Source organism: Phocoena phocoena, chromosome 14 (assembly GCF_963924675.1).
Source record: "Phocoena phocoena chromosome 14, mPhoPho1.1, whole genome shotgun sequence".
Classification (NCBI taxonomy): domain Eukaryota; kingdom Metazoa; phylum Chordata; class Mammalia; order Artiodactyla; family Phocoenidae; genus Phocoena; species Phocoena phocoena.
This window is the reverse complement of record NC_089232.1, coordinates 10,042,068-10,057,105: the sequence shown is the minus strand read 5'-3', so window position 1 is coordinate 10,057,105 and position 15,038 is coordinate 10,042,068. Positions and strand designations below refer to the sequence as shown.

The window sequence follows — 15,038 nt, the reverse complement described above, 5'->3', positions numbered from 1 at the left end:
AAAAATAATCATTGGAAGTCTAGATGACCCAGATGTGAGAATTAGCAAACCAGAGCTATAAATCAACTATTTTCAATATGTTAAGAGAGATGGGCAGATTGCTTGATTAGAGAGGAATCTTAAGCAGAGAAATGGAAACTAATACTGACCAAAATGGAAATTCTGAAACTAAAAAACAATATATGAAAAGAAAAAAAATTGGATCGTTTAACACAAGACTGGATACAATAGAGGAAAAGATCAGTGAGCCCAAAGACTGAGCAATGAAAAACTTTCAGACTCATGCACAGAAAGAAAAAAAGAATGAAAAGAACAGAACAAAATGTGAGAAAGATCTGGGACATGGTCATAAGTTATAGCATATGTGTAAATTGAAGTCCCAGAAGGAGAGGAGAGAGAGAATGGAGCACAAGAAATATTTCAATACGTTTTTAAATTGAGATCTAAAAAAGTTATCAATGCACTGGTCCAAGAACCTCAGGCAACCCCAAACAATAAATACAAGGAAAACTACACATAGATGCATCAGAGTTAAACTGCTGAAAACTAAAAATAATAGAAAATCTTAAAAGCAGTCAGGGAAATAAAGAAACATATGTATAGGCAAACAACAGTTCAAGTTAAAGTTGACATCTTGTTAGAAAAAATACAGGTCAGAAGATAATGCAGTGACATCATAAAAGAGTTGAAAGAAAAAAAATCTATCAACCCAGAATTCTGTGTACAGCAAAAGTGTCTTTCAGAAATTAAAGTAGAATAAAGACATTTTCAGACAAACAAAAGCTGAGAAAATTTGTCAAACAAATGCTGAGAAATTTGCTAAAGGAAGTCCTATAGGCAAGAAGGAAATGATCCCACAGGAAACCTGTATTTGCAAGAAGGAATGAAGAGCACCAGTATGTGGGTAAATAGAAAAGCCTATTTCTTCTTTGCTAAATGTCTTTAGGGAACACTTGATTGTGTAAAGCAAAATATATATTTAAGAATTTATAATATATAGTCAACTCTCATTATTTGCTGTGGTTATGTTCCATAAAGTAGCTGCAAATACTGACTAGGTGAATACTGAACCATGGCTTCTAGGGAAAATACACAGCTAGGTTTCTGTGAGGCTCTGGTCACAGTTTTTTTTGAAACCTGAGTAAAACATGTCCTTGTTTTATGTGTGTTTCTGTTTAAAGATACCTTATTTAATGTATGTTACTGATTCATTAACATTGAACTCACAGCCAACAGCCCTATAATTCATGCCTGAAGAAATCTAACACACTTATTTTCTCCATTAGGGCACATCACAACCTTCTTGTGCTTTATGGCCATTAAAACAGCATAGGTAGGTTGCAAGTAAAAGATTAGAAAAAGGTATTCCATGTTAACCCTGACGAAAACAAAGGTGATGCAGCTATAGTAGTATCAGGCAGAGAAGACTTTAAGGTCAAAAGTAATTTAATAGATAAATACATCTTATAATAGTAAAAGCATCAATTCAATAGAAAAAAATTATCCCTAATGTGTAGACACCTAACAACATAGCTTTACAACGTATAAAGTAAAAATTGTTAGCACTGAAGGAGAGCTATATAATCCACAAACCTTAACCACCTTTACCTAATTAAAAATATATTTGTAGAATGCTGTATCCAACTAGATAATACACCTCTCTTCCAAGTGCATGTATAACATTAACCAAAATGAATCATAATGGATCATAAAGCAATTGTCAACAAATGTCAAAGGATTGATATCATGTAGTGTATAGTCTGATGACTTGGAATTACATTAAAACTCAGTGACAATCTAAAACTAATACAATGGTATATGTCAATTATATATCAATTTTTTAAAAAACTCAAATGACAGAAAAATAAAAGTCTCCAAATGTTTGCAAATTAAGTCACATACTTCTATGTAACCTAAGGGTCAAAGAAAATATTACAATGGAAATCTTAAAATATTCTGAATGATAATAAAATACAACTGTGGGCTGCAGCTAAAGCAGTGTTTAGAGGGAAATTTATAACTTCAAATGCATAGTTTAGAAAAGTTGGAAATTAATTACTGAAGTTTCCAACCTAAGAAGCCAGAAGAAGAATAACAAATTAAACCCAAGAAAAATAGAAGTAAGGAAATAATAAAGAGCAGAAGACAGTGAATAATAAACAGACGTACAGTAGATAAAATCAATAAACCCAAAGTTGGTTCTTTGGAAAAGTTAATTAAATGGGTAAATTCCAAGCAAGACTGATTAAGAAAAGAGAAAGAGAAGGAAAACAACAACAATGAAACAGGGAAGAAAACTAATTACTACAGAGTCTACAGAAATTTAAAAGGTACCATGAAGATACTATGAACATCTTTGTGCCAATAAATTTGAAAATTTAGATAAAATAAGTTCCTTGAAAAATAAAATACTCAATTTACACAAGATGAATAGAAAATCTTAATAATACTACCAAAATATCTACTAAAGAAGTTGAATATATAATTAAAACCTTTCCACAGAATAAACTCTCAGGTTGCTTCACTGATAAATTTCTGCATTTAAGTAAGAAATAATACCAGTATTATAAAATCTTTCTAGAGAATTGAAAAAGAAACATTTCCCAAATCATTTTATGAGTGCTAGATAACTTCACTATCAAAACCTGCTAAGAGTATTATAAGAAAAATACAAGGCCTTCATGAATGAATGCACAAACTCAATATAAAATGTTAGCAAATAGAATCCAGGGCATATAAAAATGACAGTACATCATGACTGAGTGGGATTTATTCTAGAATGCAAGGTTAATTTGACATTGAAAAATCACTAATTGAAATTTACTGTATTAGCATAATAAAGAAGAGCCATTTGGGTCTATTTGGCTAGTTTTATGGTTAGCAGTGTCCATTTGCATCAAAGTATTGTTATCCCATTTTATTTTTTTTATTTCTTATTTTTAAAAATTTATTTCATTTATTTAATTTTGGCTGCATTGGGTCTTCGTTGCTGCGTGTGGGCTTTCTCTAGTTGTGGCAAGTGGGGGTTACTCTTCATTGTGGTGCGTGGGTTTCTCATTGCGGTGGCTTCTCTTGTTGTGGAGCACGGGCTCTAGGTGCACGGGCTTCAGTAGTTGTGGCTCACAGGCTCAGTAGTTGTGGCGCACAGGCTTAGTTGCTCCACGGCATGTGGGATCTTCCCGGACCAGGGCCCGAACCCGTGTCCCCTGCATTGGCAGGAAGATTCTTAACCACTGTGCCACCAGGGAAGCCCCTGTTATCCCATTTTAAGATAAGCTTCTCTAATGTAAGCGTTAGGACAGCAAAGACCTCTATTTTGTTCACTGTTACACCCCTAGCACATAGTGTCTGTCACACAGTAGGTGCCCAGTAAATGCTGAATGTTGAATGAATAAATAAAGCTCAGGGAGACTTAACGACTTATCCAAGCTAGTATTTTAGCTCCTCGCTCTTCCCTCCTCAGTATCTTTCCCAAACACCTTTCTCTTTATCCCTAATTCTTAGTTTAAACTGTTTCATGTCTCACTGTTAACAGCCATTTTTGCCTTTAGCCCTTCTTCCAATCTCTTGCCCACGTTGACAGCCTGATCAACTTCCTGAAGTGCAGATCAGATCATGCCTTTCCCTTCCTTCATTTTTAAGGAACACCTTTAGAGGTAAAGCTCACATGGGCTGCGTTCTGCTCACCTCTTTTCAATCTTATCTCTTGCTTATTTCTCCCAAGCCTCGTCCTACCACTCGTGAGCTACTTGAGGTTCCCTGAGCTTGAGCCTCCTTTCTCCACTCCCTTCCTTATCTTTCTACTCCCCTTTTACCTGATTAATTCCAACTCGTCCCTCAAGACCTAATTCTAAGGCTTTCTGATCTCCACCCATGCAGTCGAGGTTAGGTGTCTCTTGTGTGCTTCCTTAGTATCCTGTGTTTACCTCTACTGCAGGTAAACTGTTGAACTATATAGTACTTATCCGTCTGATAGATTGTTTCATTGTCCTCCTTGAGGACAGGGAATTGTGTCTCGTTTTTCTCTGTATCTACTGTGTCTGACATGGAACCTGACATATATCTTCGTCATCATCATCCTCATCGCCGACTTTTATTGAAAGCCTGCAGACACTGTTGTAAACACTTTGCAAGTTTGTAACTCCTCTCATCTTCATGATGACCTTATGAAGCAGGTTCTGTTATTATCTCCACTTTACCAATGAGAAATGGGGAGATTAAAAGAAACCTATCCGAGGGCACTCAGTGAGAAGGAGATAGAACCAGAACTTAAACTCAGAGCCCGTGCTCTAATCACTGTACAATAATGCTCAAGCAGCGTCTGCTGAATGGATGAATCCAAGATTTCAGTGCGAGTCTCTTGGCCTCCAGTCCAGCACGTGCTTCACCAGGTCACGTACGTTCCTCAGATATATTAACTCCTCATCACTCTCAGTTCCTCGGTCACATATTCTTTGCTAGATGGTAGAAACTTAGTTGCACTTTCCCTTTATTCCCTTTATTTGCCACTTCCAAATATAGGCCAGTTCTATATGTAGAAGTTATACTCGTACTCGATCTGGATCTGTTCTTATACGTTATTTCAGGTGACCCTTGTCAAAGAATTATTTTTTGCAGAACTGCGGCGCTTACTGAAGGAGAGGACGATGACAGTTCTGCTGAAGAAGATGAAGAAGAAGAAGATGAAGAGGCCGCAAGTGGAGAATACGTTGCTATTGGAGATTTTACGGCTCAGCAAGTCGGAGACCTTACATTTAAGGTAGTAGAAACAGACTGGAAGCTAACTGAAGGATAAATTTTCGTACCTAACGTAGTAAGAAAACTCTACCTGTATTCCTGGATTAGATATTCCTGATATTAACTTTTTAAAGACTCAATCTGTTTAAATAAAATAAGTGATAATTAAGATTTACAAGCGGTAGTCAGGCGAAATTCTGTTATCAAAGTTACCTGGTAGTAAAATGGTAAAAAGAGTAGACGCTCTTCTGTTTTTGAAAATAGTTTTCATGTTGATAATTCTGAATTTAGGGGTAAATTTTAATTTAAAAATTTTTACTTTTATTTTCTTTAAGAAAGGGGAAATTCTCCTTATAATTGAAAAAAACCCTGATGGTTGGTGGATGGCTAAGAATGCCAAAGGAAACAAAGGTCTTATTCCCAGAACGTACTTGGAGGTTAGTCTTTTTTGTTTATTCTTTCCTTTTTCTTCTTCAAGACATTTTTTCATTTATAAGAAAACACTAAGATGTAATCTTTGATCAATTGACTAGTGAATGACTTAAGATATAGAATTTGCCTCAATTTTGGAGGGACAGAGCATAGGAAAAATACTGTGTATTATAGTTCTGGAGACCTATGAAGTGCTCTTATGTAGCTGAGCCCTAGAATGTTATCCCACAATGAAGATGTTCTGTGGATTAATGTTGATCATAAAAGTTAATAGGTATTTATTATTTGTTGTGAAACAAAACCACAGTTAACTTTGTGTTAACTTCCACAAATATACGATCCTTTACTAAGATGTGGACATACTATATATGCATGTTTATGGCCTATTTCTTTCACATTTCATAATATAGCATGGTCATTTTCTGTGCCAATATATATAGATCAGTGCTGTCCAATAGAAATATGATGCAAACCACAAATGTAGTTTAAAATTTTCTAGTAACGACACTGAGCTGTCTTGTTTTTCTTTGCACCACTTCTAACAGCAACTGTGTGTTTCTTTTCTGACACCAAACACATGTTGTTTTTCCACACTGATTCTTTGAAACCAACCAGGTATCCAACAATTCAGTTCAATTCTGACACTAGCTCCTGGAGTTAGCACAGACCTCCACAAGGTAAGGGCTCAGTCCAGTAAGACTGCCCCACTTCAGATGCCCGTCACAAGTCCCCGGGGCTAGCTGTGCTTCTGTGTGACCGGCTCTAAACTTGGAAGTTCCCACACCTTTCCTCAGGTTCAATAATTTGCTAGAGGGACCACAGATCTCAGGAAACACCTCACTTTTGCTTCCCAGTTCATTATAAAGGATATAGTTCAGGAACAGCCAAATGGAAGAGGTGCACAGGGCAAGGTATTGGGAGAGGGAGGGAGTGGGACCTGGTTCTTCCATGTGCTCCTGGAACCACCCTGCTAGCACTTCAAGTGATGGCCAACCCAGAAGCTCCCTAAACCCTGTCTTTTAGGGATTTTGGGGAGGTTTCATTACATAGACATGGTTGATCGACTCATTGGCCGTCAGTGATTAAATTCAATCTCTAGCTCCTTTTCCCTCCCTGAAGGTGAGGGGGTGGGGGGCACTAAAAGTTTCCACCTTCTAATCACTGGTTCCTCTGGCCACCAGCACCCACCCCTCCCCAAGCCATGACCTCATGAGCATAAACTCAAGTATGTTTGAAAGGGGCTTGTTATGAGTAACAAAAGACACTCCTGTCACTCAGGAAATTCTAAGAGTTTTAGGAACTCTGTGCCAAGGACTGGCATAAAGACCAAATATGTATTTTTATTATACCACACACATTTTTTAAAAGTAAAGGGAAACAGGTGACATTATTAATTTTTTTTTTAGTTAATTTGTTTATTTTTGGCTGTGTTGGGTCTTCATTGCTGCGCGCGGGCTTTCTTTAGTTGTGGCGAGTGGGGCTACTCTTCATTGCGGTGTGCGGGCTTCTCGTTGCAGTGGCTTCTCTTGTTGCGGAGCACAGGCTCTAGGCACGCAGGCTTCAGTAGTTGTGGCACACGGGCTCAGTAGTTGTGGCTTGCGGGCTCTAGAGCGCAGTCTCAGTAGTTGTGGCACATGGGCTTAGTTGCTCCGCGGTATGTGGGATCTTCCTGGACCAGGGATCGAACCCATGTCGCCTGCATTGGCAGACGGATTCTTAACCACTGCACCACCAGGGAAGCCTGGTGACATTATTTTTAATAATTTATTTTATCCAATATATCAAACATATTATCTCATTTCAACGTATAATCAATATTTTAAAATCCTTTCTTTTTTTTTAACGCTAAGTCTTCAAATTCTAGTGTGTATTTTACACTTAAATAGCACATCTCAGTTTCGACTGGTCACATTTCAAGTGTCAGTAGGCACAGGTGGTGAGTGCCTTGCCCTATTGCCCAGCTCAGTTCTGGGTCATCTGTTTCAATGGTAGCATAGTATTCCAGTCTCATTTAGATGGACATTTAGGTTTCCAACCTATAATAACTATAAATGACATTGCAAAGAAGGTAAGATAAGCTTCCACTATGAGTTACAGAAGAGCTCCAAAATAGTGGCCTAAATAAGGTAGAAGCATATTTCTCTTGTGTGTGGAGGAAGTGTGGAGATGGGCAGTCAAGGAATGGTAGGGCCCTATCTAATATTTTACCCTGTGGGTAGGTGCGAGCAGCTCTTCCTAGGGTTGTTATCTCTTTAGCTTAGGTTGACTGCTAGATCTTTCGTTATTAACAATTCCAAGCAGTGAAAGAGGAAAGGGGAAGAAGAAGTCAAAAGGCATGAGTTGCAGTCTTTTAAAGGTTTCTTGGAAGTTAAACAAAAAACTTCCAGTTATATCTCCTTGGCCAGAATTTAGTTTCTTGACAACACCTACCTGCAAGGAGGGCTTGGAAAATGTAGTCTTTTAGCTGATTCATTTAGCTATATTCATTTAGCTATATTCAGGGATTCTGTTAGAAAAGAAGACCCTGTGTTGTGATCAGTCTGTACATATACCTTGTAGACTGTCTGGTTATTCCCCTTAAATAAATTCCTGAATGCTCATTGCTGGTGCAAAGGGTTTACACCTTTGTATTTTGATTGAATTTGCCATTTTTCCTTTTAGGAAAGTTATGCCTATTTGGACTCCCATCTCCAGCAGCCGAGAGGGCTTGTTTGTCTACACGTTTGCCAGTGATGGTTGTCATCAATCTTTTTGCCAGTGTGATAGACCAAAAAAACCCAAAAGGCTCATTATTGTTTTTTATTTGCATTTATTGTACAGCTAGTGAGGTTGAGCATGATTTCATTTGCTTTATGACCATTTCTATTTCTTCTTTGTAAATTGCCTTTTCAGTTCATTTTTGTAAGGGATTTTTGAAAATTGTATTGATTTATAAGAGTTTTTGTCATATCTTGATGATAAGGATATCAACCCTTAGAAACTTGTGGCAAATATCTTCTTTGTTGACTTTCAGCCATGTTTTATTTTTTATGTAGTTAAATCAAAGTTACATGGTTTTGGTATCATGACTGGAAAGGGCTTTCGAATCTCAAGATTATTTTCTTCGGGGACTTCCCTGGAGGTCCAGTGGTTAAGACTCCACACTTCCACTGCAGGGCGCGCAGGTTTGATCCCTGGTTTGGGAACTAAGATCCACATGCCATGTGGCGTGGCCAAAAAAAAGAAAAAAAAAAAAGATTATTTTCTTCTAACACTTCTATAGTTCTTTTTGCTTTTTTGTCTTTTCTTTTCATTTGAATAAGTCCCATCTGGCATTTATTTTTATTAAACTTGTTCTCTGCCTCTGTCATTGTAATTTTTTCATATAGTGACGTTATCAACCACGTATTGAAATCTTTTTCCACTGATTTTTTTATATGCCCATCATATACTAAATCCCTGTCTACACTTGAGCCTTTCTGAAAGTACGTTTATTGGTTGATTTTTGCATTAGGTAAAAAGTGCTTCATATTTCAATAATTTTTCAGCCCTATAATAAAGAAGAAGGCCCGGAGTCTAGTGAAGAAGGCAGTGAAGAAGATGTAGAGGTAGGGGATGAAACGGCAGAAGGAGCAGAAGTTAAACAAAGGTAAAAAGGTGTGAGGGGACATCAAAGTAGGTTTAGGAAACATTTTATTTGTTTATTTTTACTATTATACGTAATTCAAGAATTTCTTGAAACGGAAACAGCTTATAGTTTGGGAGCAGGGCTTTTCACATTACTGTTTGCTGAAGACCATTACAACTTTAACTTGTGATTATTGTTAGCACATGATACTATGCTTAGTTTCGGGTAGACTCTTTCAGGTTTTGAGAAGTTACAATTATATACTTTGTTCTTTGATTCATGAACTTCCCTAATTGAGTGCATAGGCATAAACTTTCTACACACTCACCTAGCTACCGTTTCTCCCTAGAACCGATTCTCATTGGAGTGCTGTCCGAAAAACCATCTCAGAGGTTGGTATCTCCTGTCTTATTAATGATGTCTCGTTTTGTTACATAAGAGCTCTGATAAGAGTTCAGATTCAAAACAGGATGGAAACTTTAAATGAAAGCATTGGATCTTAAGCAGGATACAGAGCATGGAATGCACAGAGCATTAAAACATATTTCTGGTTTAGTAAGCCTATGCCTGTGAGGGCTTGGAAATGTCTCTCATTGACTCTGCTTGAATTTTCTATCATTTGGGTAAAGACAGTTGTTAAATTTTGTTAATATTAAAAAATTCCAAAAAGCTCAAAAAAGTAAGAAACTTGGGACTTCCCTGGTGGTCCAGTGGTTGAGACTCCGCACTTCCAATGTAGGGGGCATGGGTTTGATCCCTGGTCGGGGAACTAAGACATGCCACGGGGTGCAACCAAAAAAAAAAAGAAAAAGTAAGAAACTATCAATAATCCTATCATTTAAAAAGTTGCATAACAAAATGAAAATCCACTCCTTCCATAAGTAATCATCACTAACCATTTAGTAAATATATCCTTTCTGCCTTTTTTACCCTACATATCACTTACGTGGACATGCACATGTGTGTGTGTGTGTGTGTGTGAGTGTGTGTATGTACATATAGTGTACAAAAAAGCCATTAATTCTTCAGTGCATATCAGTTTACAATATCAACTCATCTGTGACAGGGCAGTACTTTGTGGAGCAGGACAGGCCATTTTGATGGGGGCCATGCAGGAAGCAGCAGGTCTGGAGCACAGAGCTCAGCCCCCTGGGCACTGCATGGGGCTTAGGTCCTCAGGAAAGGCCAGGATTCAGCAATGGCGTCTTCTCAGGAATTGGGGGTTAAATTGCTATATTCTTCCGCTAAAGTCTGTACATTTGTATTTTTCTTTTGGGGGTTGTAGTTGCTACAGTGATAAAGAGAGAGTATCCTAGAGGTGAGGAAACATGAATGAAACCAAGCAAATTTTTGTTTTACTCTCTTCAGCAGATTAACACCGTTGACGTACTGACCACGATGGGAGCTATTCCTGCCGGGTTCAGGCCTTCCACCCTCTTCCACCTTCTGGAGGAAGGTAACAGGTGTCCATCAGCCACCACAGACTTTTAGTTAAGCGGTCACGGTTTACATCTAATTTTTCTGGCACAGCCAAAGCAAGTCATTGAAAAAGTTGTAACATCTCACATCTCTTGGACACTTATCTTTTCCTTCATCTTGCTTGTGAAGGAGGAAGGAGCCCTGATCCTGTCAGAGGCCAAGCCCCCTTCCATTATTTCAAAAGCACGACTCTTTGATCAACCCTTTCCTGTATCTTCAGCCTGCTCTCCCCTGCCCCACTGGCTGATTCCCTCATCAGTAGTCCTAGCAAACCTAAAACCTCCCACCTTTACGGACCAGCTCCCCGCAACCCTGTCCCATTCTGGATGAAGCCTCCCTTTCTCTGCTTTTCCTCACAGTGAGACTTTTCCAAAGAGTTTTCCCTATTCGCTGTTTCTGTTTCCTTATTCATTCTTGGATTGCCCTGTACTTGGCAACATTTATTCATAAGCTCATTTTAAAGAGGAATAATGTTGTGGGGAGGCTCCCCTGTATACCCTGAGCTGCTGAGTTATCTGTGGAGGGGCTGCTTTGAGGCTTCTCTGTCGGGAGGCTCTTCTCAGCCCTCCCTGAACACCCAGCTCCTTCGCATGCTTTGTTTTATTTTTGTTTTTTATTATAAATCTCTTTTTATTTATTTATTATTATTATTATTTTGGGCTGTGCTGTACAGCTTGCAGGATCTTAGTTCCCCGACCAGGGGTCAAACCCGGGCCCTTGTAGAGTCCTAACCACTGGACCGCCAGGGAATTCCCCGCTTCTCATGCTTTGGGTCTCAGGGTACATTCCCAGAGACACCTTCCATGTAGGCCCTCCTACTCCCATTCACTTGAGCACCCTTTATAAGTCTAAGTCAGCTTATAATTATTTTGTCTTTTGTCTACTTATTTTTTGTAACAGTTTCCCCCACTGAAGTGTAAGCTAATGAGGGCAGGGGCCATATTTCTCTGATTCACGTTTATGTTTCCAGCTCCCAGCATAGCACCTGGCAGAGTAGGAACTCAAAAATGAGTTCTTGGGTGAGTAAATGATTTTGTAATAGGTATTCGTCATGACACGAGTATGGAAGAACAGTTTTAAAATGCTTTTGTGTTAAGAAGTAAAATTAATGATTATATACTTTTTCTAAAATATCTAAAAAGTGTTCACAGGTTTTCTGCATTTTACAAAAATATTTGAATGGATCATCTTCATCATGGGGCATGTTACTGGCCTAAAAGTCTTTAAGATCTTTCCTAAAGCCACTTTAAGATCAGCTCTCACGTGCTTCTATCCTTACATTTCCTGCTGTTGTTCTTATCTCTGTTGGTATGTCTGTCTTAGGAAGCAAGTTTCTAGTAAACAGCTTGGCATTTTCGATGTCTGTTTCCTAAGTTTGTACCATAACATCATGAATTTGGGGTTTTGAATTTCATTCGTTCTTTGTAAGAAAATAAAGGAACAATTATTTTTGCAGGGAATCAATTTCGAGCAAGTTACTTCTTACAACCAGAGCTCACTACTTCACAACTGGCCTTCAAAGATCTAATGTGGGATGCTAAAACGGGCTCTGTAAGTATGGTTACTGTCAGTAAAATTATAAATTTTCCAGATTTTGTCATGGTTGCAAATATACAGGTAACGTAAATTGATTAATGCATTATAAAAAAACAGAAAAAAATTGTCTCCGCATTGTAATTTTGAAACACTTAGTGACAGTTTCATGGCTGAGACAGAACTTGGGTCTGTTACCTTGACGTTATCTTGTTTCTCTTCTCCACTGCTCTCTTCTCCCATTGTTACAAAGGAAATAATACTAGGTATCAATCTTAATCATTCTTTGCCTCAATTTTTTCATCTGTAAAAGGGGAAAAATAGTAGTAATACTTCCAACATAGGGTTATTATGAGAATTGCACTGAATGTGTGAAGGGCTTAGAACAGTGCCTGACCCATGATGATAACTTAGTAAATGTTAGCCAGTATCATTTTTATTAGTGGCAGTAGTAATATTATTTTAATTAAATAAGAATGAGGAATTTGGCAGTACTTTCTGATTATATTTTGTGGGGAGCTTGGGGTGGAGGATTACTGGTATCCCCCTTATTTGAAGTAGGAAATGCTCTTGACGTTTAATTCTCCTCTTCTCCTCCTTAGAAGATATAAACTGCATTTGAGCCCCTCACTCCCCTTCCTGTTTACCTTCTGCCTTTTCTCCCTTGCTCCCCCAGAGCCTCAGAGAAGAATAAGAGAACCCAGTGTGGCCAGGTTTTGTGGGAAGGGGTGGTGCAGAATTTTCGTACTCTTTTCCTTCTCAACCCGAGCATGCCTGGAATCTTTTTAGCATTAAATATCTCCTATTGCAAGTTTACAGATATGTTATATTTGGTGTTTGTAGTATACTAGTACTGAATAAATAGCATTTAATTTCGTGAACTTGTACCCAGAGAGCTCAATTGTCAGCTCTCATTTTTTAATGGAAAAGGTGACAAACTGTTAAACATTGTCTGATTTTTTTCAGTGATATGTTATTTAAATGGAAAGGCCCAGGACCGTAAAGCAGAATGTTAAGAATTGAAGATGTTCTTAAATAAAAAAAAACTAGAATGCCAGTTTTTTTTAATTGACATTCTGAATTATCTCGTGAAGTAGAACTGAATAACTACATCCAATGGTCAGTGCGTTCTCTCTGTCAAAACATCTATATTAGAAGCCAGGGAATAATGTAGATAAATGCTTGGAATTGAAACAAGGAGGAGCTAGCTGGATAATATTAACGCCAGGTGTCACTGGTCACTATGCTGGGGTGACCTTCTATGCGGACCTGCCTTGTGTAAGAAGGAACTGTAAGAACGAACCTGGAATACAGTTGATTCCATGGTCAGGTCATTCTTTTTCCTTGATTGTACTGACTATTCTTTTCATCACAATTTTTGTGTATTTAACCAAAAAATGCAAAATTTTTAAAAAGATTTCTTTATTATTTATTTATTTTTGGCTGTGTCAGGTCTTAGTTGTGGCACGCAGGAGGTTCGTTGCGGCACTTGGGCCTCTCTCCAGTTGTGGCGTGCGAGTTTTCTCTTCTCTAGTTGTGGCATGCGGGGTCCAGAGCGTGTGGGCTCTGTAGTTTGTGGCCCGCAAGCTCTCTTGCTGAGGCGCGCAAGCTCAGTAGCTGTGGCGCGCAGGCTTAGTTGCCCTGCGGCGTGTGGGATCTTAGTTCCCTGACCAGGGATCAAACCCACGTCCCCTGCATTGTAAGGTGGATTCTTTACCGCTGGACCACCAGGGAAGTCCCCAAAGCAAATATTTTAAATATAAATATTTATGAAAATTTTAACTGAAGTTTTGGGTTAAATTAAACAGACTATTGCAACTTTTCTTGTGTGTGTATGTTGTGTGCAAAATTTATTCTTTTGTTCTTTTTTATTCTATATGCATTTTCTTAAGCATTTACAAAAGGTGCTTTGAAAATGAATTGGTTTTATAAGTCATAAAAGTAAACCTTCCTCATTACTAATTTTTCTCTCAGATTAGGTCAAGACCAAGTCGTGTTTCCTTGATTCTGACCCTCTGGAGCTGTAAGATGATTCCTCTTCCAGGAGTGAGCATCCAGGTTCTGAGCAGACACGTGCGCTTCTGTCTGTTTGACGGCAATAAGGTGAGCTTGCTGAGGAGTTAAACCGGTTCCCACCGTATGTTAATGCCACATATTAACCGCGTACTGCACAGGGTCTGTCTGTCTCTTTCTCCCTCTCAGCCTCTCTCTCTCTCCGTGTGTGTGTGTGTGTGTGTGTGTGTGTCTGTGTGTGTGTGTGTGTATAAGTATCTATATAAAATGATGTGTGGTAGAGTGCAAACTACATGTGTTCTGATGACACAGACTTAACTCCTGGCTCTTTCAGTTGCTAAGTGTGTGATATTTATACGTCACAGTTAACGCCTCTGAGCCTTAGATTTTTCACTTACAAAAAGGTACTGATGCCTATCTTCTAGTATTGTATATGGTTCAGGTTTGAAGGTTAGAGTATTGCATTTTTGACAGGTGTACACACCTGTATAACCAACATCCTAGGCAACATATGGAGCATTACCATAACCTGACAAAGTTGCCTTGTGTCCTTTTCCATTCTGTGCCTCTCTGATTCCTAAGAGAATATTTTTTACCCAGTACCAAAAAATTTGAATAACTCTTAATCAATTGATTTATGAGCTACAGATGAAACAGTGCATGGATGGAGCTTTATGACTTTAATTACGTACACTAGACAAGAAGAAAGATTTTTAAATCAGTGATCTAAGCTCGAACTCGAGCATAGAAAAGGAAGAGTGAGTCAATCCCAAAGGAAGTAGAATGGAGGAAATAAAGAGTAGAAATTAATGAAATAGAAGACAAGAGAAAGTCAGAAAAGGCAAAGTTTATTCTTTGAAAAGATTAATAAAATTGAGAGGTGCCTAGTAAGACCGATCAAGAAATTTTAAAAGAGAGAAAGAAAACAAATGATTGCTGCCGAGACTCTGCCTCTGCTCACCGGTGCCAGATAGAAACAAAGAAAACAAATGGTTGCTGCCGAGACTCTGCCTCTGTTCACCAGTGCCAGATAGAGACATGGAAACAGAGTTTTGGGTGAAGTAGAAAAGAAGAGCTTTATTGCTTTGCCAGGCAAAGGGGGCCACAGCAGGCTAATGCCCTCAGAGCTGTGTGTCCCACCCTGGAGCAGGTGGTGAAGGCGTTACGGTGCTCAAGGAGCAGAGCGTAGTTGGCTCATGGACATTCTTCTGACTGGCTGGTGATGAGGTAATTGGGA

General features: G+C 38.6%; 1 protein-coding gene across 1 annotated transcript in view; it reads left to right on the top strand.

Annotated features, from left to right (window-relative positions):
- The window catches only part of NPHP1 (nephrocystin 1), a 61,804-nt gene that overhangs the window by 15,631 nt on the left and 31,135 nt on the right, over positions 1-15,038 (top strand). The window contains exons 6-12 of the mRNA XM_065891629.1: positions 4,638-4,759; positions 5,073-5,174; positions 8,697-8,797; positions 9,126-9,168; positions 10,145-10,232; positions 11,712-11,806; positions 13,763-13,891. Of these exons, the coding sequence (XP_065747701.1) occupies positions 4,638-4,759; positions 5,073-5,174; positions 8,697-8,797; positions 9,126-9,168; positions 10,145-10,232; positions 11,712-11,806; positions 13,763-13,891 (680 nt within the window). The remainder of the gene's footprint in view (positions 1-4,637; positions 4,760-5,072; positions 5,175-8,696; positions 8,798-9,125; positions 9,169-10,144; positions 10,233-11,711; positions 11,807-13,762; positions 13,892-15,038) is intronic.